The sequence below is a fragment of the Drosophila subobscura genome, chromosome O, assembly GCF_008121235.1.
Source record: "Drosophila subobscura isolate 14011-0131.10 chromosome O, UCBerk_Dsub_1.0, whole genome shotgun sequence".
Taxonomy (NCBI): Eukaryota; Metazoa; Arthropoda; class Insecta; order Diptera; family Drosophilidae; genus Drosophila; species Drosophila subobscura.
Window position 1 is genome coordinate 18,223,224 of NC_048533.1, and position 24,740 is coordinate 18,247,963.

The 24,740-nt window shown below is 42.4% G+C and overlaps 1 protein-coding gene across 7 annotated transcripts in view; it reads left to right on the forward strand.

Annotated features, from left to right (window-relative positions):
- LOC117898154 (tyrosine-protein phosphatase 99A) overlaps positions 1-24,718 on the forward strand; it is a 112,840-nt gene extending 88,122 nt beyond the window's left edge. For 3 of the 7 annotated variants that reach the window (XM_034807353.1, XM_034807356.1, XM_034807355.1), the window contains 10 exons: positions 9,867-10,070; positions 11,604-11,884; positions 13,691-13,807; positions 15,143-15,282; positions 20,785-21,074; positions 21,140-21,480; positions 21,544-21,710; positions 21,779-22,334; positions 22,396-22,664; positions 22,727-23,788. In XM_034807353.1, the coding sequence (XP_034663244.1) occupies positions 9,867-10,070; positions 11,604-11,884; positions 13,691-13,807; positions 15,143-15,282; positions 20,785-21,074; positions 21,140-21,480; positions 21,544-21,710; positions 21,779-22,334; positions 22,396-22,664; positions 22,727-23,771 (3,410 nt within the window). In that variant the 3' untranslated portion in view covers positions 23,772-23,788. Of the gene's footprint in view, positions 1-9,866; positions 10,071-11,603; positions 11,885-13,690; positions 13,808-15,142; positions 15,283-18,597; positions 18,809-20,784; positions 21,075-21,139; positions 21,481-21,543; positions 21,711-21,778; positions 22,335-22,395; positions 22,665-22,726 lie in introns of those variants that run through there. The other 4 variants (XM_034807354.1, XM_034807358.1, XM_034807357.1 and 1 more) reach the window with 3 other exon arrangements.
- Positions 24,719-24,740: the final 22 nt, after the last annotated feature.

Below are 24,740 nucleotides of genomic sequence, written 5' to 3' on the forward strand. Positions count from 1 at the left end.
TGCATGGAAAATTTCTTGACCCTTGTTGGCTGATTTTCCGGACACGCAAAAGCAGTATTAGGTTGCATTTTGTTAGTTGGCCAAGTTTTTGCTTGCTGCTGGCCGAGCCCTCGCATTAATAAGAGAAATTATGGCCCTGAAAGAGTGGGCGTAATCAGGCCAAAAGGGTGGGGCAATGTTATGGGGTGTGTGCTCCGAGTAGCTCAAGGTCTCTGCTCCATTGAACACTCAAATGGCATGCCTCGGACCCACAGATCAGCTCGAAACGAAAATTAAATAAATAAATAAAAATGTATACAAATTGCCGTCTGACAGCGCCGTCATTTGAGCAAACTGCTTCTCGTGCCAGTAATTAGTATTTCAGTCTCAGAAAATTCTATAGATAGGGCAATCTATATGAAAGTCATGCATAAGTAAATATATTGCCAGTATATACAAGTGTGCATATATCTAATATTTTGTACATTTGTTTCTACTAAGTGATAAGTCAGAATTACAAAAAGAATATAATTTGTTGTTTTCAACCACATTGAACGCTTAGCAAAAATGTACATAATTTGTAACAAGAATTTAAACTGCATGCATGAACTAATATAAATCAATGATACGGAAAATGAAATGATAAATGTTAGCTCTTAAGCCACAATTTGAGGAGAGCTCCAAAAAAGAAGTATGGATGAAGATTTCTTTAAATGATGTTATTTAAACGAAAGTAGGATTGCGAATCGAACTATTCTCTAAAATATCAAATCAATAATGAAAATGATATAGGAAATGCAACTTAATTTCAATGAAAAGTTTAATGAGCATTTCTTAAATGTAATGGAAACTTTTGGCAAACTCATCCTTGTGGCATCTGTCGAACAGCAAAACACTTTAATTAATAAACCCGGTAAAATGAAGTTTTTTTGTACCCAATCATTTGGGTGCAGAAATCCACCGAGTCATTAGTTTAATTAATGGTTTTTGCCTTAAAATGTTGTGCAAAAGCAAGTGCCACGAGCAGTCCCCTGCTGCCTCATTCAGTTGGTGTTGAGTTAATTTTTTGTAAATTCATTTCCAAGACGCAGCTGTGCTGTCACAATTCGGTAACACTTTCTCAAGCATCATGGCCCGAGATGAGATGAAAAGTGCAGTTCATCAAGTCAACAGCTTGCCACCACCACGTCACACAAATCCTCAATTTCATGGCGCTAATTTCATGTGGAGTGTGCCAAGTGGAAGTGGTTCTTTAGCATTTTCAAGTGGCATAAAATTGAAATCAGACTCGGAGGCAGTGGAGGCAAAAGTACCCCAATTTACACTCAACCAACTGCGAGAAGTATCTGTCAGATATGCAGCGCATCTTCCAAACTTTCGAACATTATGACAAACAGCAGTTGACAAACAACTTTGACAGCTGGAAACTGCCACACAAGAATCGGAATTAATGGCCAACAGACAGAGTAAATGGTCGAATGAATTGAAGATGCCATGTCGTGATGAAACTGCACAATTTTTATCTACAGTGCGTGACATCTCCAAAATAATCTTTGAGATCGGTGCAGAATCTTAGAGCAGTGGTAATCTCAACAATTACGCTAGTTTGTAGGTCTTCCACTTGAATGCACTCTATAGAAACTAACTAATAGTATCAGTGTATTTGATAACTTATCAAGGATTCGATGGCAGTAATGATTCGATTTCTAACTTAATTTTTAGTAAGCTCCGTTTTGAATCCATCGTTGGGTGAAGCTCAAAAGAGACTTATAGATTCGTTACGCACTGTACACCATCGCCACTCGAATGCAAACACTTTGAAGATAAATATTCCACTCGCAACCTGAACTTTGGCGAAGAGCTCAGCGCTCTCTTACAGAATAAAGTGCCCCTGCCATTCCGTGAATCTTGGGGTCAGAGTAGGTGGTCGGTCCATTGGCCATAGTCCGTGTCCGGCCCGGTCGCAGGCCCAGGCCTGGCCCCGAACGAAGTTTCTAATACAAATTGGCACAACTTTTGGCTTGTCAACGGCAAACAACCATCCAGAAGTAGAAGCAGCAGCAGCAGTAGCATCAGCAGCTCTGTGCGAGTATTTTGACAAATGATTTGCGTCTCTGCGCACGAAATAGACCGAAAAAACAAAAACTCTTGCCCCAAAAAATAGCAACTACTAAAAACCGAGCAACGAAAACTTTGATTTTGAACTTTATCCAGTGGAAACTTTCAAGGCTTCCCCATCCATCCCATACCCACCCTCATTCTAGCTCCTGGAATATGATGGAACTCGTATTTTACAGGACACTGAGTTATGAACATGACTTGTCAAGAAATACATTAAAGTGCAAAGTAGTGAGAGCAAAGAAGAGATCACCAGGAGCCTTCAGGAGTCTCCAAGGGGGAGAGGGAAAACAATCATTTAGCCAACAACAAATTCTGGAAAATCATAAATCATTGAACTTTTAACAGTTGTTGTGCGATGTGCTGTGCGATGAAAAACAGCCATCAATCATTGGTTGTGGGGCTTTGCTGCTGTCTTGATTTTAATTTGCAACATGGCTTGCACACACACACACGCAAGCACTCCCTCACACACAGATACTCGTACTCTGTTGGGAAAGGCGCGTGCCCAAGGCGCGTCTCCCGGCTGACAATGATAAGCCACCAAAGAACCTTTGCAGACATCGCATATAACACTTGACACTGCAAAGAGAATGAAACTCACTTTGAGCTGCGCTTTTCCACAGCCCCCTTCCCCCTTCCACCTTCCCTGGAACGCCAAGCTCCTTATGTGCACACTCAAATGTGTTTGCTACTTATCTGCCGCACTGTGCTGCGGCTAATTTATGAACTCCCTTCAAAAAAAAACAACCTGGCAAAAAAAGAACATTTTGATAGATGGCCTACGTCATGGCAACATATAACACGACACACACACACACACACACATATGTACATATAACCGAAATCAAAATCAAGAACACAGATAAGCCCTTTTTTATGCTGCAGACGGATGGGGGAAGGAGGTATGGGAACATTCTTCATGCTCCGCTCCTTTTTGTTATCGCATATCCACGTGCCGACCCGCATTTAGTTACGCCCTGAAGCCTCACTTCTTCTTTTTGTTGAGGGGGGAAGGGGGTTGAGTTCCACTGATAGAAAAATGTTGCCTCGGCGACAACTTCCGCCTAACTGCACTTCAACATGTCAATTTTTCTTGTGGCAGTGGAATGTGGGATGGGATTTGGCTTGGAATTGGGGATAGGAGAGACCAAGACAAACCCTTTGGCGAAACGCCTACGTAAAATGGCATTCGAGAGCCAGCATGCCTGCACATGCCCTCTCCCCATGTGTATGTGTGTTGGCATTTTTTGCACTTCAAGTCACATGTCATGGATGCCTTTTGTCTGCCAGGTCTCCCAGCTCCCCGCTCCCACTTCCTGATGTCCTTTGGGGGCGGCTGGTGTGAGCCGCCGCTTTAAATCATAAACACCTTGTTAGTGCAACAACTCGACACTTTGAACGTGACATTGATGCCTGTTTTTGTGTGGTTCTTCGGACGAGGGCCAGGACTCTAGCACTGCTACTGGGACCACCACCCGATCCTAAAACAGTTTCCGTGTCTCAAGCATCGAAAAACAAGCGAACCCGAGGGCGGATGGCTGGCATAGCCCGTTGGTCTGGTGCTGGCACGACGATGATGACGATGCTTCCATGTGCAACTTCCTGCCGATAACCGTGGCACAAAGCCGTCGGCGGCGGCCATGGTGTGGGCCTTATCGCCATGCTCTTGGCCACGAAGGCAGGAAAATGCAACCATCCGCAGTCTGGCGCAGACAGGCGGGGTCTGTTAATTAGTTACAATCCCAGACAAAGCCAACTTAAAGCTAGTCCAAGAGCGGACCGCTTTTGAAGCTGTTGGGCCTGTTTGAACCCCAACACCCACTATCAAAATCCGACACATGTCAAAGGTTCTGAAAGTTTAGGCAAATTACTGAATAAAAATCACATTCGAAAGGGTCGCCTACATTTAAACACTGACAACCTGAGTAACAAAGGCACTTTGAAGCTTCCATTTGTCTTTTGTCCTTGTTCGTGTATCTATGTATGTATCTAAACGTATCCGTACCTGTGTCTGAAAAGTGCCAGTTGTGTTGCCGTTGCCACTTAATTGTGCATTTGACAGAGCTTTGTGACCAAACAAGGCTGGCGGCCATTTGGTTAAAGCCAATGCTATAATTTTGCCATTATATAAATGGCAAAACATTCATCAAAATATTTGAGCCATTAATGCAAATGGACTGAAGTTCAACGGTCTGTGGAAAACTAAGCTTTCAATGCGTGAAGTAACTATCCTCAATGAGGATTACAAGTGATTCCTGGCCGGGCCATAGGTGAAATAATTAAATTTCTTTAAAACGGATTAAAACTACTTTAAGTTATGACATGTTTCCATTCGATTCTTGAGAGCTTAATATCCTTTTGATTGAATGTATATTGTGTAGATTCCTTAATCTGTTTGTAGTTGTGACTTATTTATGTACCTCGAAATATGTAAATTAATCTTTGTCACAACGGTTTTGATTCTATAATCATACAGATTGAGTGCCATTTGGCGTTGCCTGAATTGTAGATGTATCCTTCATTTATTTACCAAATATAATTTAATATATAAATACATTTAATTAATATTCACATTTATATGCTTTGAGAACTTAATAATTTGCTCATTCGCTATTTAATTCGATTTGATGGCATGCTAATAACTCAATAATTATATTCTGGTATTATACTCGTAAATATTGCATAATCGACGCCATGCCCGATAAAAGAACTCATTTCATTCAATGAATTCATTAATCAGAGGCGTTCAATTAATACAATAGCTAAATGCAATACCAATTGGCCTATAACCACCTTATTATTATGGCAATAAACCAGTAGCTTTATAGCGCACGCAGTGAAGATAAGAACTTCGTCCCATTATTTCAATCTGAAATATCTGAATATTATCAGATGAAATATCAGAAATTTTTTCGGACGGCTTGGTGTCGCTCGAATCGCGACTTGAATCAACATCACTTGTCCAACAACGTGCATAAAGCTTTGCCATCATTTGCTTGAATGTTTTGGCCAGAAAAACAACACATATTTTCATAATTATTTTGGAGCAGAGAACCGCTTTAAAAGTCACCTTCAAGCTGTCTGCAATCAAAGTTCAAAAAGGTGCGCACACACACATACTGGCTCACATACGCTAACACTAACACACTCATACATATGTGCATTCAAAATGGCTGCCGCGTTACTTCCGCTAAGTGCTGGCACGCTCTGTGGAGCCTTTTGGACCATTCAGGGTTTGCTCTTGGCCATCAAAGCTGTTGGCGGGTGGAGCTGCTGCTTCTGTTGTTGGAATGTTGTTTTATTTCTCTTTTTTTTCAGTTTTTTTTTTGACTTTATTTCGCATAATTTTTGCGCCTTTGTGAGAAGGAGGCGGCAGAACTGGAGCCTTTGACGCCTTTCAAAGGCAGGCATCCGAGGCGTCCTTTACGAGTAGATGTGACCGTGTATTTTTGTGCCCAACTCCTTCTAATTGTTTGTTTGTCTCTCTCTCTTGTATGTGTGTGTGTGTGTGTTCCTGTCTCTCCAACCTGTTTCGTGTGTCCTTTTCTGCACCCACCGCACTATGGGGCATTTGACCACTTTTTGTGGCATTAATTAATAACTTCCAAACGAAACATTATTTTTTGATTTAGTTTTTTGATATGAGTTTATAATAGTGAAAGGAAGGTATGTTGAAAAAATGGGCGTGGCACCGCCTTTTCTTCAGGGTAAAATCGAATTTTTATTTTATTTTTAAATTGAATTAAACAAATAATGATGGGAATATGTAAAGCAATGCCATATTAAACTAAAAAAGTTGTGCCCGGATTTTTAAAAATTTTAAAGTAGAAGATAATCGGATTTTTACATTGACTTCCTTGTATACGGCAAGCAGCTTCTTTTCTTTAATTTGTTGAATGTTGGACACAATAGCACTGCACGTCAGTGCAGATATACTGGAAATGTCTCAACGTTATTATAATTGCACGATTGAGCACGAATTGATCCAATCTGCACAGTTTTTTACGATTTGTTTCAATTTTTCCGTGGAATTGTTCAATTTAATCGACAAACCGTGAAAAAAAGTTCTTCAAAGGGTCTACAAATATCCCTTATCGGTCTCAAAGCTAGTGACAGGTATTACCACTTAAATGCAATGCAAATCGACATCTTCTTCCACAACTTTCTTCTTCACTGAGTTTAACATTGCAAACAACTCCGAATTTCCAAACTTTAGGTTATGTAACGAAAACTTAAATATCTCCGAAGACGCAGAAAAGCGCAAGAAAAAGTAACATAAATTGGATTAAGAATTGAAAACTCTACAATATCTATGCAGTTTATTGCTTCCGGCGGGAACCGAACACTTTGTAAGTCTATTCAAAGACAAATTTTCGTCATAAATATGGACTTGTTAAAAAACTAGCCATTAAACATATTATGAGGTTAATTTTTAATTTCAAACTCACAAACAACTTTTTAATACCTGTCTGAATCAAGAATGTTGTAAAAAATTTACTTAAATTGGTAAATTTAGCAATTTTTGCACTTTAAACTTCATAAAAAAAATCAGTTTTCCGATAACTTTATATTGTTCGTAGCAAACAGCTGACTTTAACAGCTGTTATCTTAACAGTGGTGCGCACTGTTAATTTTCTGGGTATGTAACATTACGGACTGATGTTATCCCTATGAGTATCCGTTAAAAAAATATTACTTTTTTGACTTTTGACAAATGAGTTTCGGCCAGGAAAAGTGGTCAAATGCCCCATAGTGCACCGCCCTCTGTGCATGTGAACGTGTGTGTGTTTACTCTCTGCGCATCGGCTTTTGTTTAGTTTTTACGTCTGGCCAAATCCGTAAAGCAGCTCGTAAAGTTAGGCAACAACAATAAAGCTCCAAGAGCAACAACTAAATAAGGCATATGCCCCACGACAATGGGACGAAGTCCTCAGCCAACCCTACAACTTGTAGTTGTGCCCTTGTAAAGGGTATACAGACTATTCTCAAATGTTTGCAGCTGTTTCAAAATAAAAAAGGAAGATTTAGTGTCCCTATAAACAGACAAGATCTCTTTAGGAGTTTTTTTCTTCCTATGTATATATTTTCATAGGAAGTAAATAGATTAAATGGATCACCATATAGAATATGTTTTAATATAACTTGCAATTATTCAAGGGTATCCCAGGTTCCGGTGCCTCGAAAAGAAGATTTCAACATTTTTCTTTCTTCATTTTCAAGCGAAGTTTTTTCCCCCTCAAGCCGTTGTCGTTGTTGTTATACGTTTTTTTTTTTGAGCCTCAGACAACTTAATGCTATTTGCTTTACACACACATACACATACACCTTGGTGTATCCTTACCAACGCCCTGCCCCTTGTCGCGATTGCTCTGAAGCTGCCTCTGTGTTTGGAGTTTTTAACAACTTAAGCACGTCGTCCGTATTGGTTTTTCCAGGCGCGCTCCTTAGTTTTCTCCTTGACTTTCTTTCGCTAGTTTTTGTTGTTGCTTTCATTTTAACTTCCTGCCTTTGCCTTTGTGAAAATAATCACGCGCGCTTTGAGGATGTATGTATGTGTGGAGCCTGTTCTATGGAGGGTTTTCTTTAGCTTTTTCACACTTGGTTACTTCCGGCGCCTGCCCCGGCACTACAAACGCATCTATTGTTTTCTTTTAATTTGCCAAGGCTTTTCTCATGTTGTGATAACTGGGCGGAAAAGAGTCTTCTGCAGCCACTGAGATAGTTCATTGCCTCATTGATTTCTTCGCTAGATGATTCTCTGAGCTGCCCGCTCAATTATTCATGTTATATTTGCCAAAAACAAAAACCAATCACAAGCACTTAGTGCTCCTGCCAAAGGGGTAAGGGGTAAGGTGGTGCCCCACCTGTCAGCTGTCTCTGGCAACTGGCAAACCTATTAACTTTGCTGTGAACCCTGCCACCTTGAGGACCCTTTGCTATTTCTCTCTCCATCTAGCGAGGACATTTGTCGTTGGAGCCTCTGTGTATGCAGCACTTTGTTGCTTAATTGATTTTAATACAGCCCTCGCACTCTCCGGACAGAAAGGGAGTCCTTCGCTTTTGAGTTCCGAGTCTATAAATTGGCTTTTTCCTTTCCCTTTTTGCAGATGCAGCAGATGCCTGCCTGACTCCTACTCCTACTCATGCTCCTACTTCTGTTCGCGTTCTGTCCATTTCTCCATTTCCTTTTCCGTTTGCAATTGCAAAAGAGAAAGATGAAAAGGGAAATGGAATGGAGCGGAGCGGAGTGGAAGCAGAAGAAGTACAGCCAAAGAAATGCCATTTATTGAATTGTATAAATTTCTATACATTGACAGCGAATGTTTATTCTGCCCAGCCATAGCCAAGTGCCCATGTGTCCTGGTCCCGCGAGAGCCCTACTCCCACATGTGGGAGCAGGAGAAGTAGAAGAGAGAGACAGAGTAAAAGGGGCAAAATGGGAGTGAGAATGTGGTGTTTTGTTAAGCTTTATCGCATTTGCATGGAAAAAGTCTTATGGCCCCACTGTGTTGGGTCAAGTGGCTGGCTGGGGCCCCGCCCTCGGGTCACTCATTTGTTCTTTTGATTGCAAAACGTTTTTGCTCTGGCTGCTGCTGCTGTTGCTGCCTCTCCTCTCCCTTCTGGCAGGGCTTTTGTTGTATTAGTAAAATAAATTACCATTTAGTGCTTTTTGCCACTTGCACACCCACACACACACATGGACACCGACAAAAGCACACAGATACACGCATACAAAGAGAGCAACCCCTTTGGCTGTCACACATGGTCGAGTGTTGTCCTTTGGCTTGCAAATGAAATTATTGCTAGAGAGCTCTTGCATCCGTTTGGTTTCCTTGGATTATAAGCCACCATTTGCATATGTGTGTGTGCCTGTGTGTATCTGTATCGTATATGTTTGCGTGTGTCTGTGAGGGTTGCCCTAGTGGAAAGTGCAGGCCATAATAAATTGCCAGCAATCGCATTTCCGTTTCTTTATGCGCTTCGATTACGTTGCGCTTTACTTGCGCCAATTCTTTTGCTCCTCCGCCATCCACCCCGCTCTCCCCCTGCTCTCGTAATTGAATATATAATTTTTTGTTTCCCTGCAGCAGTCTACCCTCCCCTCACACACATGTCCCTGCCTGCCATTTGAATATAAATTGTTTTATCTGCTTCTGAAAAATATTCATTTCAATTTATTTTACTTTCTTTCGTTCGCTGCGATTACTTCTCCTCCTACTCTTCCGCTTGATTCCGCTTCTATTTGATTCTCTTTTTTCTCTCTCTCTTTTTCTGTTTTGTTATTTAATAAATTATTTATGCATTGTCATTTGGCGTCATCCGGCGTGGCGTTTCCTACCAATCTGTGTGTTCGTGTGTGTGCCTGCCCCGCTAAGTATTCAAACCAATTCATGATTACTCTGCGGCTACAATTTGAGTGCACAATTTCGGCAGTGTAGCCTTTGATGACTCAAAAGCTTTGCAAACATCTTCTTACGCACTCAAAGCATATGACTAAAGGGATGTCTGTCTGGTAGACAAGACAAATCAAAGGAAAAAGCAGAGCTTACACGTGTAAATAACATTTCATCAAAGGGTATCCTCTAGTCGATACTCTTTCCTGCCCTACCCTGCCCCTTCTTATTGGATTGTTTGCTTAACTTTTGTGGCTCTGAGCCGAAAAGTATGCAACCCGAACATGTCCTAAGAACTTGAGCAAATTTAACTTTTTCCTGTTTGATACTCATCCTCATGCCAACCTCTCTTCTGTTGCCTTCTCTTTGCAGTGCCAAGCAAACCCCAGAATCTCACCGTACTGGATGTGTCCGCGAACAGCATCACGATGTCATGGCACCCGCCAAAGAACCAGAACGGTGCCATAGCCGGCTACCATGTCTTCCACATACACGACAACCAGACAGGCGTGGAGATTGTGAAGAACTCGCGGAATTCGGTGGAAACCCTCATACACTTTGAGCTGCAGAATTTGCGTAAGTTTCACTTTAGAATATTCTATAGCTAACCGGAAAAGTACAGTCACGGCCAAAGAAGTCTTTTGTTGTTTCTGGCCATCATCGTCATCATCATCATCATCATCCACCTCGCACATCGCCCATGGCCCATCTCCATAGCCATCAAACTGTCAAGCAGCAGTCAATGGCGGAACGCGAGGCACTTGAAAGTTGGAACGCCTGCAGGCCGGAACAACGGCCGCCTACACCTCCATCAAAAAAACCCCTTGAACCTTCCACTTCCTGGGAATACCAATGGAGCACCTCGCTGGGAGGCCACCTCCCACTGCGTGGAGGCCAAAGCTATTATTACCTCTAATTGAAGCCCGAGTCAAATTGTTTGCCAGCCGCTTTGTAATTAAATAGTTTCAAGTGCTTGCTGCCACTCGCTTGCCACTTTTTGTTTGTTAACAACTTTTGACGCTTATAATTGTACACCCGCACAGCACCGCACCGTGCCCCCCGCGCCAGCTCCAATCCCCAATCCCCACGTCGACGCCCAACGGCTGTAAAGGAGCATCAGCATGCCTAAGATACGGCTCTAAAATGTTTGGTGGCATACTCGAAGAAGCGCAGAGGTACCGCGGTATTAGCAGCTACTTAGGGGAGCGTGGGATCGGGGCACTGCGAGCGATGCAATTAACTTGCAACAAAGTTATGCCCCGCATCGGAATGGAGCGGCAGCTGCAGCTGTGAAGCCCCAGCCCCCATTTGTTTAATTTAATTATACGCGAGTCAGGTGCTGCAGGTCTTGTAGCTGCCGCACCTGCTGCAACATCTGCCACAAAGTTTCGCACACACTCTGACATACACCCAACATTTTCCAAGACTTCTTTTTTTTTGTGCGTTGGGCCAATGCAATGTTTATGGCATGCAGGCATGCAGGTTTTGGGCTGCCTGGCAACATTTAATTATTTCCAAATTTAAGCCAAGTAGATGTCAGCAGTTCTTGCTGTTAATTAAATCCAATTTAAGCTGACACCTCAGCGCCAGATCAGCGCCAGGCCGCTTTTAATTCGTTCTTTTATTCCGTCACTGCATGAAAAATCGCTCCATTGTTGCCACTCTCCTGTCCCTAGTATTCCTTTTTTTGGTTGGATAAAATTTAATTATAAAGCCGAACAGCAACCGCCGCCAATGGAGCCGTCGTGTCACCGTTGTGTTCTCTGCTCCCTGACATGCGGTGACGTGTCTCATAATGAGCCCTGAAAAGGTGCACGCACATCTCTCTGGAGGATGCATACTCGTACATATTTATAGTTGCACATGCCATGTGCTCCTACGATATAATTTACTCGGTATGAATGCAGTTGACATTGCGTTGTCGAAGCATTTACGAGTATAAAATCCTTAACTGCCGCTTCTGAACGAACCCAACTGCAAATGAGGCAAATCAACGGCCACCCCTTGCCCTCCCTGCCCACAGAAACCACTAAACGGCTTCATAAATCTGAAATCACATACACTCATATATTAATGCAAATAAATAAACATTATTTGTATATCTTACAGGACCGTATACCGACTACCGTGTGATTGTTAAGGCATTTACCACCAAGAACGAGGGCGAACCCTCCGACCAGATTGCCCAGCGCACCGATGTCGGTGGTCCCAGTGCGCCGGCGATTGTGAATTTGACATGCCACTCCCAGGAATCCATAACGATACGCTGGCGAAGACCTTACGAGTTCTACAACACGATCGATTTCTATGTCATTAAAACGCGCCTGGCGGGACAGGATTCGCATCGGGATATACGGATCAATGCCTCGGCCAAGGAACTGGAAACGGCGGTAAGTACAGAGAATGAATGATGGGAGTCTGGATCCCATAAATCATCTCTAGCGTGGGCAGACAACTCTGCCAGCATTTTGTGTCATTGTTAGCAGCATTTTCATTGCTTTTGCCAAGTTAGGGCAGTTTGATGTTGCCACTTTTTTTTAGCCTTATTCGCTGCCATGCCTTGATATATGTCAATCGTGCTGGCTTATCGCGGCCATTTGGACGGGGACCCTCTTAAAAAACGAGAACTTCTATGATAAACTGCCTAATACAAACAGATATGCATAGTCCGCCTGCCCCGCACACAACACTCGATAAAAGAGTCGACTATAAAATGCTGGCAATAATAATTGCATTTTTATGCAACAAACAGCATACAGAAAAGACAGCCACGCGGATGTATTCGTGGGTTGGCAGGGAAAAGTGTGACGGTAAAGCCGGGTATACAGAACTGCTGGAACTACAAATTCCTGTGAAACTCCATCTAAAAAAAAACACCTTTGTCGAGTATTTAGCAACCTGAACGAAATCCACATATTCTTATCGATGGTTCGATGTGGACCGAGAGAACAGTTAATACACAGATCAGGATTTGTGGTTGACAATTACTTCTCGAGTTCTAGAGACATGCCTTTATGGAGCAATTGTCAACCAAATATTCCTGAGCTGTATATTAGCTGTTCTCTCTGTCCAATCACGCTCTCGATATTGATCTTCCGCAGTGCATGATACCCGGCTTTACTGTAAAAACTTCGAACAATTTCCATGTCGAAAAAATGCATTCACTCGCGTCCATTGGGGCTTTTGCTGGGGCCAAAAACTGTAGCTAGCCATTGCCCAGCACACGGCCACACCTCTACACCAGACAGCACGCAAAAGGGAATATTGGTACTGGTACCAACCACGGTAATACACGTGTATGCGTCTGCAGCTCAGCTGCAGATCCTTTTCCCATGCACAATAGATAGGGCCGTTCCGTGCCTAGCACTACACACATGCACAGAAAATAAATTAAATTTATGTTGTTATTCCTGCACAAAACAAAGAAATGAAATAAAAACGCCTTTGTGCCGGGTCTTTCCTTTTTATTTAGCGCGGTGGGAAAAGTTAAAAAATGTAAAAGTTTGTCGCGGGGAATGTGACAGAGCAAACAAATTTCGCAACAATAAAATTTTATCATACACTGCCCACGACTCCTTTCCCACATCTAAAACAGTAAAGTTCCCCTTCCCGTTTCTCTCTCTCCCTCTTCCGTTAACTATGTATTTTCCCACTCTATCTTTTATCTGGTATCTGTAACTCGTATGCATTTTTTTTCGGTCAGTTGCAAATATTTTTGTAATTGAAATATTTTGTAGCGGCAAACAAGCTTTTGTTGAGGAACTAAACAACAGGAGTGGAAATCATTTTTATTGTATATCCATCCATTGTATTTGTGTGTTACTTACAGATATGAATGTGCACGATACTTGTAAACATATGTACATATTTTAATGCCAATACATCTTTCCATATTATGCGGGCTGAATGGTATCGTGCTCTGAATAAGTCAAGTATTTGAGCATAGAATTTCATGTATCTTAGAAATTTCTTTTATTTATTTTAAAATATGGAAAAAACAATAAATGCAATCTGAGTTTGGCTTTTGGATATCTAGCATTCTAACAAGAAAAAACTAGTTTAAATAATGGCTGTTGTTACAACAAGAAATACACACAGAATACACAGGTTTCACTTAATATTTATTATAATCAATTATTCCTTAAATGCACTGCAATTCTAACTCCATTTCTGTTTTCTCTTATTTCTCACCACAGATGATTCTGCAGAATCTAACAACCAATTCGTACTACGAGGTCAAAGTGGCAGCGGCAACATTCAGTGTCATAAATCCAAAGAAAATAGTCTTGGGCAAATTCTCAGAATCAAGGATTGTAAGTAGCGTATAAAGATAAAGATATCAAAACACCACACCAGCAAGCGCACTTACATATGTACATAGATATGTATGAATGTGTATGTGCAACCTACACCTGACACATGACTGTGAAAAAGTTGGTATTTTCTTTTGAAATTGGCCAAAAATGCAGCATGGAGATAGCGGCACAGGCGTGGCATGCCATAAAGTTGGCAACGCGTCGGCGTTGTCAGTTTCCATATCAGATTACATGTCCAAAAGAGTAGCAGGCTGTTTTACTTCTAGTTTTTCCTTGGCTTCTCCTTGAACTCACTTGAATATTCTCTTCCTGTCTAAGGGAAAATATGGCAATATATATGCATAAATAACTGACAAAGTTCTGCCGGGAGGCTATCTCTCTCCTATTATTCCGCCCATGCATTATTGAGACATGTTCGGTGGTGGTTAGGTGGTTAGGTACGCCCCCGTGGCTTATGCGTAATGAGTGGCTTATGCTCATTTAATGACGTACAACAATGGCCACGCCCACTCATTTGTGGCTAGCTGCGATCCGCTTACAAAAGCAACAGCACAGCAACTCTTTCAGCCTGTCATAACAACATCCTTAATGACATTTCACCCGGAACAAACAATGGGGAGAGGGGAGCACCCTCCATAAACTTTCTTGTATGCATAAAATATAATCTGAAGTTGTGGCAAAAATATAGCAATTTAGTTGACCTCAACCCGTAGATGGGTGAGTACACACAGAAAAATAGGACATGCTTTGATGAACCTTTAAATCTATGGCACAGCCCTAGCAGTCGTCTAATATTTATTGGTATCATACATTGCATTTTTGGATAATGAAAAAACTAAGCTTTCGCTATTGTGCCGAAATGTCTCCTATTTTTCTCAGTGTATTTTATGGCAGAGGAACAGTAAACCGCAGCGACACGCCCTCATAAGTATGCAGCAATATTTTTGTGGCCCCTCTCGCCCCAACCTGCCCCTCCACCACTCATTCATAATTCATTGTTCATTGTTGTTCCTGTTGCTGTTGGTGGATTTCTTTGTTGTTGTTGCCTGAATTTCAAGTGGCCCTGCACCTTTTGGCCGCATTTACATGGTCCGCTTCCGCTTTCCGTACCAGAGCACACCACCAGAGCTCTGCAAATGGCGCTCATTTAAATACTTTTTCTTCGCCGAAAAAAAAATACCACTAAAAAAACGACAGGACAGAAAGAAACAGAGGGAAAAAAATAAACAATGTGGGAGGGAAAGGACAATAAAAATAAGGCCTGACAATAGAGAGGAAGTGGCACACACGCACGCAGTAATATCACCTATTTTTTCTTATATCTTTATTCAGATCCAACTCCAGCCGAACTGCGAAAAGCTCCAGCCACTGCTTCGTCAATCCCATAATGATTACAACCTGGCCGTCTTGGTGGGCATTATCTTCAGCTGCTTCGGCATCATACTCATCATCATGGCCTTCTTCTTGTGGAGGTAAGTTGCGTTCTATGCTCTCCCCTTCGATATTCCTCATACATATATAAACGAACTCAATGGGAAACAAGTGCAGGAGTGGCAACAGCAGCCGTTCTCCTTCAGACAGTCACATAAAGTTCCATAAATAAAGTCGGAGAATTGTGTGTTGTCAAAGTGCTGCTGCTCCTCCACCATTCTGATTGAGTTATAAAAATAACCCAAGGCAAGAAATCAAGTCAACTCCGTCTGGCGATAATAGCATTTCTCTGACGAGACCAAAAAGGCCAAAAAATTAAGTATAAAAAGAAAACATTTCCATGGAATTCTGTAGCTACCTTCCATATTGGCATATAATTTCATTTACTTTAATGTGCAAACCAATTCATTTAATTAAATAGGCCCTGAAAAAAGCTTAAAAAAATAACAGTTTTTAAAACTTAAAAAAATAGTTCTGCCGTAAAAAAATACGAATGAACAGAAAGACGAAAAAAATAGAAAGGAGTGTAAAATTCTTTTCCAGTGTCCTCTCACTGTGATCCATAATTAAGGAAATAACTGGCGTATCCTTCCTCAAAGGGGAAGCGAAAAGCAACCAGATACCGCAGGCTTGTCAGGGGATTTTGTTTGTCCACGAGTGTACCCTGGCACATTCACTGGAAATGTTAATTAAAATTCAAATCGCAAAAACAAGAAGCCAAGAAGAAACGATGCCAGAGACAAAGACAAGCAAAACAATTTTAAGTTACTTAAAATCTTTATTAAATGTAAAAGTGGTTAACCCATTGCCGGGTGCCTAGCACAGGACAGGCAGATCCACACCCAAGCCGGGTCCAGGTCTTGGTCGTATCCGCATCCGGATCCGACCGTAGCCACAGGCAACACCCCTATACCACCCCGGCCCGGCCACTCTTTGAGACGACAAATTGTGCAAAGAAAGTGAAAAGCGCTTTTCCCAACATCAATGGCAGAGATTTTTACATATTTTCTGTCGAAGCGGTTTTGTATGCTGCGCGAATATGCGAAAGGAAAGTTCCCCAACCCGATCCGAACCACTCCGCCCCACAATTTGCCCCTTTTCGAGTTGCTCGACAAATTAATGCCATTTTATTTATTTTTTACAAATAAACGTACTCTCTGTGGGAAGGAGAATGTGGGGTGGAGCAGGAGCATGGGGCCATCCGAAGAGTGGTGGCATCCCATTCTTCAAGTTTCCCAAGTTCTAGAGCGGAAAAAATTATATTTTATTAAGCAAACAAAAGCGAATTTCTACAATTTCCTTTTCAATGCAAACAAATTAAAAATTCAGAGCAAAGTGGAACCCAAAGGAAAGAGCAAAAGCCAGGCGGGCAAAAAATGAAGCAAAACCATGGAAAAGGGTTAAATTTTGTTTTGTTTTATGTTCGGGCGAGAAAAATGTGTGCATAGCTGGATGCGCGGCTCTTAGAGAAATAATTTACATATTCAGTGCACTAATCAACGTTTTTAGAAGCCACTAGCGGGAGAATGGGTACTGGGAGGAGTAATTAGCAGAAACCCACTTGGTGGCCGAGGATTTATTTCAATAACTGTTCCACAGTGTGAGAAGTTAACTAAATCGGTTGAAGTCCATCTTCCAGTTTATAGTCACATGGAATCCTGGCGGGGTTTCCAGTAAGTGCAAATTCAGTAGGAATTTTTTATTACAACAATTTGCTGCTAGCAACGATACGCATCTTCCATACCCTGACCCTAACGCTGGAATGGTTACTGCTTACAATAAAATTTCTTTGGAGTTTAAGTAAACGCTTGATAGGCACCCAATTCGATTTACAAAAGTTCTGCTCGAACATTTTTTAATTTCTGTCTAGACGCTTTGTAAGCAGAATATAATTACAAGTATAAATCATAAGGAATAATTAAGTATTTAAAAAAAAGAAAAAGAATGGTGCTACTTACGAGTATCTTTATACACAGAGTATTACTATGTCAAACTTTTGGATACTAATTCATTCAACAACATCAGAGAAAAGGGAAAGCTTTTCCCTCTGTTTCTGTGGCTCATCGCTTGGGGACTCGTGTGTGTTAGTTTTCCGTATTTTATGCAGTTTGGGAACATAGTTCTTGTGTCGACGGCTTTATTTGCCCAACCCGTCGTGGTGTGTATGGTTTCTCCTCTAGAACTTTTCCCTATGCCAAAAATAGACTAGCCGTGGCTGACATGAAATTGTTTTCGGCATCGTACTGGCATCTTTTGCCAAAAAGTTTCATTTCATGACAGCGATGGAAATATTCGAAGTGGTGCGGAGGCGGGGTAGGTGGCTGGCAAGGAAAAAAGCTGAGTGGGCTGTGGCTGAAGTTTCCTCCCCACCCGACAATGACTTATCAAGAGTATCGGTGACTAAAACAGATAAATGCTTTGCGGTATCAACTGGCTTTGGGAAATACTGTAGTGACTTTCCATCAATTACAAAATGAACACACATTCATTTCAATTCTTTATATGGCAACAAGTATTTTTCCATGCGTTCCTCAATTCGTTAATTGATGAGAGATGTCTAAGGCAACAACAGCAAAAGTTGTACAATTAAGCAAGCTTTCCTGTAAACAACAAATCGATTCGTGGAGACGGTAGAAATATGGAGATTGTTGAAAAGAACGTGTTAATTATAATTAATTTGTATTATCAATGCAAGTGCGAAGGTTAATTCAAAGTCACATACGAGCTGGAAGGGAGATAAGATACGGGAATTTATCAGACTGCAACTGGAATAAGCTACGAAAAATTGAAATCAATTGAATTTAAACGAAGTCCGACTAGAACGTGCATATGTTGTTATCAGAACAGCTGATTCGCTCTCAGAACAGCAATCTCTCTGAAAGCTCAACCTTATTCAATGTGCGCTCGCTCTCGCACGCGTCGTTCGCTCTTGCTCTGCCGTCTCTTTTTCTCGCCTAGGGCAAAAGATCAGCGGCAGCTGAAAAAAAGCTTTGGCACTGCGCCGATCTCTTATTGACATGATTTTCATTTGTCACAAACACGCGCCTCTGAACTGAACAAACTGGTTTCGCTTGCGCTTCGAGCTTGGCCAAAAGGAAAAACCCTTCTAGTACCTTATCAATACGCAAACATACTAAAAAGCCATACAGCGAGTTTGTGTTTTTCCGCCGTGTTGGATTTTTTGTGGCGTCATAACGAAAGCCTCAATAGGCAGCGTGGTGTGTGTGTGTTGTGTGTGTTTTTGCGTCGTTTTCGCGTACGAGTCTCGTAATTTTGCAAGTGCCCCGGCGGCACACAGGCCTGCATTGCGGAGTATGACGTAATTTGTGTGTAAATATGTAAGCACTGCCATGCAATTGTAGAGAAGAGACACACACACACAAACGCACTGCAACTCAGTGCACTGCTCACCTCACCCCAGCTGACCATGTCAGGTGGCGCGGAAAAGCTCAGTCGAAGCGGCAGCGGCGGCGGTTGCGGCAACGCCACCAGCCCAATGCTGCTGACTCCAACAACATCGTCGCCAAGCCTGCTGCGGCGTAAATCGCAACGTGGAAATTGGTTTACGTAAGTCTGTGGGTCATTTAGCGTCGTTCTCACGTGTGTGCTAAAACCATACGAAAAAAAACCAGAAGCTGGAGATTGAGATAGCTGCAGAGGTGGGGCAGAAGGAGAGGCATCTCGAGAGAAGTCAAAGACAGATGCATAAATTAAATGGGTAGAAACCGAAACGGAAGTAGGCAAAATAAATAAATTGCGGTGCGTAATAGAGCCGCAAGAATAACAAAAGTCGTTGATAAACAACAACAGGAATCGGAGATAGATATTCTAGTGTAAAAATAAGAGGGGAGACGGAGTTCGAACTTGGAAGCAAGAAAAACATATGTAAATAGATTCCATAAAATGTGGTTTTTTACACTTTTTTTTTTGGACACGGCCTAATAAACAATAAGCTGAATTCTTATTCGCTGCTTTGGGCAGTGCTCTGTGCTTTTGATAAGAATAATTGGTAACTTTATGAATGTTGTCGATGATTCCCTTCCCAGTAAAACGCTCAACTTTTGTTTATGCTCCAAAACTTCTTTGTGTAAACAATGGCATATTGTGGGAGCTATGGGGAATTCTGGGGAACTGCTTAGAGTGACAGATCTGTGTCAGCCCGGTTCTAAGAGGGACACCGACCAAATATTGAGGGAGACACACAAATTGTATAAAACAAAAAATGTGCTATCAGCACTTGGCATTAGAACCACAATACAAACACAAATACAAATAGATAAGCATAGTCATCGTCTTCTGATCGAGACAGCTTGGCAACCAATGCATTAAGGGTAATCGGCCAACTGTTTTTAGCAAGATTCACTTACATTTATTTATTTATTCCGTAATCTGACAGAATTAGCTGGGTAGGTAATTCCGTTTGGCGCCCATCCGATCAATTGTCAATTTCAAAATTAAAAGCGATTCAAAACTCGTTTTCAGAATATCATATCAGCGGAGCAAATTCTTAGAACTGTAACCGCATTTTATAAAATGCAACGAACCACTGCAAACACTGTAATGGGGAAAACCCAGTGAAAAGTTTCTATGGCTTGGGCCACTCAATTCCCATTATGGCTGGCACTTTCACCCAAGTCTAGAATCCAGCTGCAGAATATTCACCAGCAAGAAGAACAAACAACATCAACAACTGCATGCAACTGCAAGCTGAAAAGTTTCGGAAAACTTGGCAAGTTCTATGCAAGCTTTCCGATTTCTCCGCTCTTTGCACTCTCTATCTCTTTCTCTCTATCACTTACGCTCTCAATCTGGAGTGTAGTACGATAGCCTGGAGAAAAAGTTTTGCTCTCCTTGTAATCGCTTAAGCCAATTACAAAACTTAACCTAAATTTTTGTGTCCTGGGGATGGTGCTTAAGATGGGGGTGGATGGGGTTTAGTTAATCTCGTATTGAAATTGAACAAGGAGCAATAATAATGCTCACCTGGGCCACCTTTTGCCTTTGTGTCACTCATTTAAAGCAGATTTGCACAAAACTTGTACAATTTTGCCAAAAGGATGACGATGATGATGATGACATTCAAGGAGCGCCACCATAGACCATGGAATGAATATTTCTGTCATAGAATTACTCCTTTATGCCTGGCTGCAGCTGAATGCCATTAGTGCGCTGACCAGGCACCCGTATTCAACCCACCCCTCTTACCCTACTCTCGCTTGTCTGCTTATTTATGCATTTTGATTTTGTTAAGAGCATGCCACGCAGCCACGCCCACCTGACACCTTTTGCTGATGACTCTGGCATAACTGATTGCAGCTGTTTTTTATAGCATTAAAAAGTTTTGCAAAGAAAATGTCCCTCTTTGAAATAGAATTTACAAAGTAGCTCCGTCATTTGAATAGAAAAGAATCTAGGGACAGTCCTTTGGTGCCTGGTCAGTGTGAATTCTGACACAGTTGCTGCTGTTCCAATAAGATTACGACAGAAATGAGAGCCCCTAACAATCTTGATTAACACTTGAATTTTTTACCATCAACTTTCAGCAGAAAGTGCTTCCATGCCGCCTACTACTATCTGGACGATCCGCCACACCATCCAAATGCCCCGCAAGTGGACTGGGAGGTGCCCGTAAAGATTGGCGATGAGATCCGTGCCGCCGTGCCCGTGAATGAGTTTTCCAAGCATGTGGCCTCGCTGCACGCGGATGGGGACATTGGCTTCAGCCGGGAGTACGAGGCCATTCAGAACGAGTGCATCAGCGAAGACCTGCCCTGCGAGCACTCCCAGCACCCGGAGAACAAGCGCAAAAATCGCTATCTGAACATCACAGCCTGTAAGTGAATCGATTGGCAAAGCATGAGCACCATCTTAGTACATTTTTCCATCGGTCCCACACAGACGACCACAGTCGCGTCCATCTGCATCCCACGCCAGGACAGAAGAAGAACCTGGACTACATCAACGCCAACTTCATTGACGGCTACCAGAAGGCACATGCCTTCATTGGCACCCAGGGCCCCCTGCCCGACACTTTCGACTGCTTCTGGCGCATGATCTGGGAGCAGCGGGTGGCCATCATTGTGATGATCACGAATCTGGTGGAGCGCGGCCGACGCAAGTGCGACATGTACTGGCCCAAGGATGGCGTCGAGACCTATGGTGTCATTCAGGTGAAGCTTATCGAGGAGGAGGTAATGTCCACGTACACGGTTCGTACGCTGCAGATCAAGCATCTGAAGGTGAGTGTTCTCCTCACGCCTATTGGTGTTTCATATAACTAATTGATGTGATTTCCCCCTCAGTTGAAGAAAAAGAAGCAGTGCAATACGGAGAAGCTTGTCTACCAATATCACTATACGAATTGGCCAGACCATGGCACACCGGATCATCCGTTGCCCGTGCTGAATTTCGTAAAGAAATCCTCGGCTGCCAATCCCGCCGAGGCTGGTCCTATTGTTGTGCACTGCAGGTGAGTCCATACACGCCACATTTTGAAGCCCCAATTTAACCCTAACTTTTTTTCTCGTCTTCTATTAGCGCTGGCGTTGGTCGCACTGGCACCTACATCGTCCTGGACGCCATGCTCAAGCAGATCCAACAGAAATCGATTGTGAATGTGTTTGGTTTTCTGCGTCACATTCGTGCTCAGCGGAATTTCCTTGTCCAGACCGAGGAGCAGTATATATTCCTGCACGACGCACTCGTGGAGGCCATTGCTTCGGGCGAAACCAATTTGGCGAGCGATCAGGTCGAGGAGCTGAGGAACTGCACTCCGTATCTGGAGCAGCAGTACAAGAACATTATTCAGTTCCAGCCCAAGGACATACACATTGCGTCGGCCATGAAGCAGGTCAACTCGATCAAGAATCGCGGTGCCATCTTCCCCATCGAGGGCAGTCGGGTGCATCTCACCCCCAAGCCGGGTGAGGATGGCAGCGACTACATCAACGCTTCGTGGCTGCACGGCTTCCGGCGGCTTCGGGACTTCATTGTCACACAGCATCCAATGGCCCACACGATAAAAGATTTCTGGCAAATGGTCTGGGATCACAATGCACAGACAGTCGTGCTGCTCTCCTCTCTCGATGATATAGTAAGTCAATCGAATAATCGAATAATTTCTCTACGATTTTAAAACCATTTTTTACCCACAGAACTTTTCCCAGTTCTGGCCGGATGAGGCCACGCCCATCGAGAGCGATCACTATCGCGTGAAATATCTGAACAAGACGAACAAGAGCGACTATGTGACTCGGGACTTTGTCATTCAGTCGATACAGGATGACTATGAGCTGACGGTGAAGATGCTGCACTGTCCCAGCTGGCCTGAGATGTCCAATCCGAACAGTATATACGACTTCATTGTGGATGTCCATGAGCGCTGCAATGACTATCGCAATGGACCAATTGTTATAGTAGACAGGTAAACACATTGCCCTCTATTTCTGACATCAGTTTCTGCATTATTGTGTTTATTTATTTTAGGTACGGTGGGGCGCAGGCGTGCACGTTCTGTGCCATCTCATCGCTGGCCATTGAGATGGAATACTGCAGCACAGCGAATGTATATCAGTATGCCAAGCTGTATCACAATAAGCGGCCCGGGGTGTGGACATCCAGCGAGGACATACGCGTTATCTACAATATACTTTCATTTTTGCCTGGCAATTTGAATCTGCTGAAGCGCACGGCGCTACGCACTGAATTCGAGGATGTGACAACGGCCACGCCGGATCTCTATAGCAAAATATGCAGCAATGGTAATGTTCCACAGCATATCATACTCCAGCAGCAGCAGCTGCTGCAGCAACAGCAATACCTACAACATCAGCAACAACAACAACATTTGCAGCTACAGCTGCAACAGCAGCCTCTAGCACTCGCACAAGCACAGCCACAACCACAACCACAAAATCAGACCACTCGTAGTCATAGTGAACTGAATGAGACAGCATCCAATTCATCCACCAATACTAATCCCAGCCTCTTACCCATCTCAACGTTGTTACCGCCCACAGTTGTTCCAACATCCATTACATCCACACCACCACCAATATCTCCATCACCATCACCACCCACAGTCCAACTCCAGTCACCACCGTCACCACCATCACAGCGAGATATGCCCAGTCCAAGTGGCACTGCAACAACAGGCACTGCATCACCAACATCAACACCAATACCAACCATACTCACTGCATCCCCAACAAATCTAACCCATACTAATGCCAATTTCCATACTGTTACTAATAATGCTGCTCATATGGTGAACACTGAACTGACGCCGATGCTCGATGAACTCGATCTGAACTTTGAACAACATCGGCAACAACAAATGCTGGCACTGATGCAACAACAAACGCAACTGCAACAACAATACAACATGCATCCTCATCTCAACTCCAATTCGGTTGGTGAACTGATGAATCCAACAACGCCTGACTCTACAACTACAAACGCAACAACGATGAACAACAATGTCACAAATGCAGCAGCGACAGATGCTCAAAACTTAGATATTGTAGGCTAAACTAAAGATACAATTTAAAATATTTACAATTAACAGACTCTACAATTACGTATGTATGTATGTATGCATAGGAATGTATTTATTAACATTTAGGTCGTCGAAAGCAAGGCGTTTAGCGCATTGTCCAAAAATTATTCATTCGCCTACTAAGCTCATGTTTTATTAATTTTATTTATTTGTGTTTTAGTTGTCACACTTTCCAAATGTATACTCTACAAACTATTTAAATTATTTACCCTCTTTATAATTTGTGTACACCAGATTTACAGGCGGATTTTACGATAAATATTTTATATATGTATACATTAAGTCACAAGAACAAAAAAATCCAAAAGAAGTCGACAAAAAAAGTAAAGCAAATAGTTTCAAACAGAGAGATAAAAAAACAAAAAAAAAGAGTAATTGCAATGCGATATTAAGAAACGTAGAAAAATGCACAAAGTGAACGGAGTAGAACTATAGTAAAACAAATAATTGTCTCATCGTTTACGAGTTTATATACTTTAGGCATAGATACAGGTACATGCGAGGATATATAATTAATTGATAGTAGTTCATTAATGCAGGTTAATGCTGCACACACACTTGTGCCATGATTTATTAAGCTCCCCATTAGAGCTTCTATTAAAGTACTAACTATTTGTTAATGTCCGAGATGATGAAGCACTTTTTGCATTTCAAATTGATTCAGTGTCCGTCCTAGTATATTTTAACAAACAACTTTTTCTGTTTTCTCTCCATACAAATTTGTTCGAACCTGTTTTTCCATACACATAGAAATAACAAACCAACTCAAGCAAAACCCTAGCTAAAAATGAATTGCGAATTTAGTAGGCAAGAAAACGAATTATTGTCATAGAGTATACAGATTTATCAAGCGCACCTTTGCACGGATCACATCACCCCACAGCCGCAACAACACCCACACATCACTGTAAATCCCAACATCCCAATCTCACTTTCTACGAA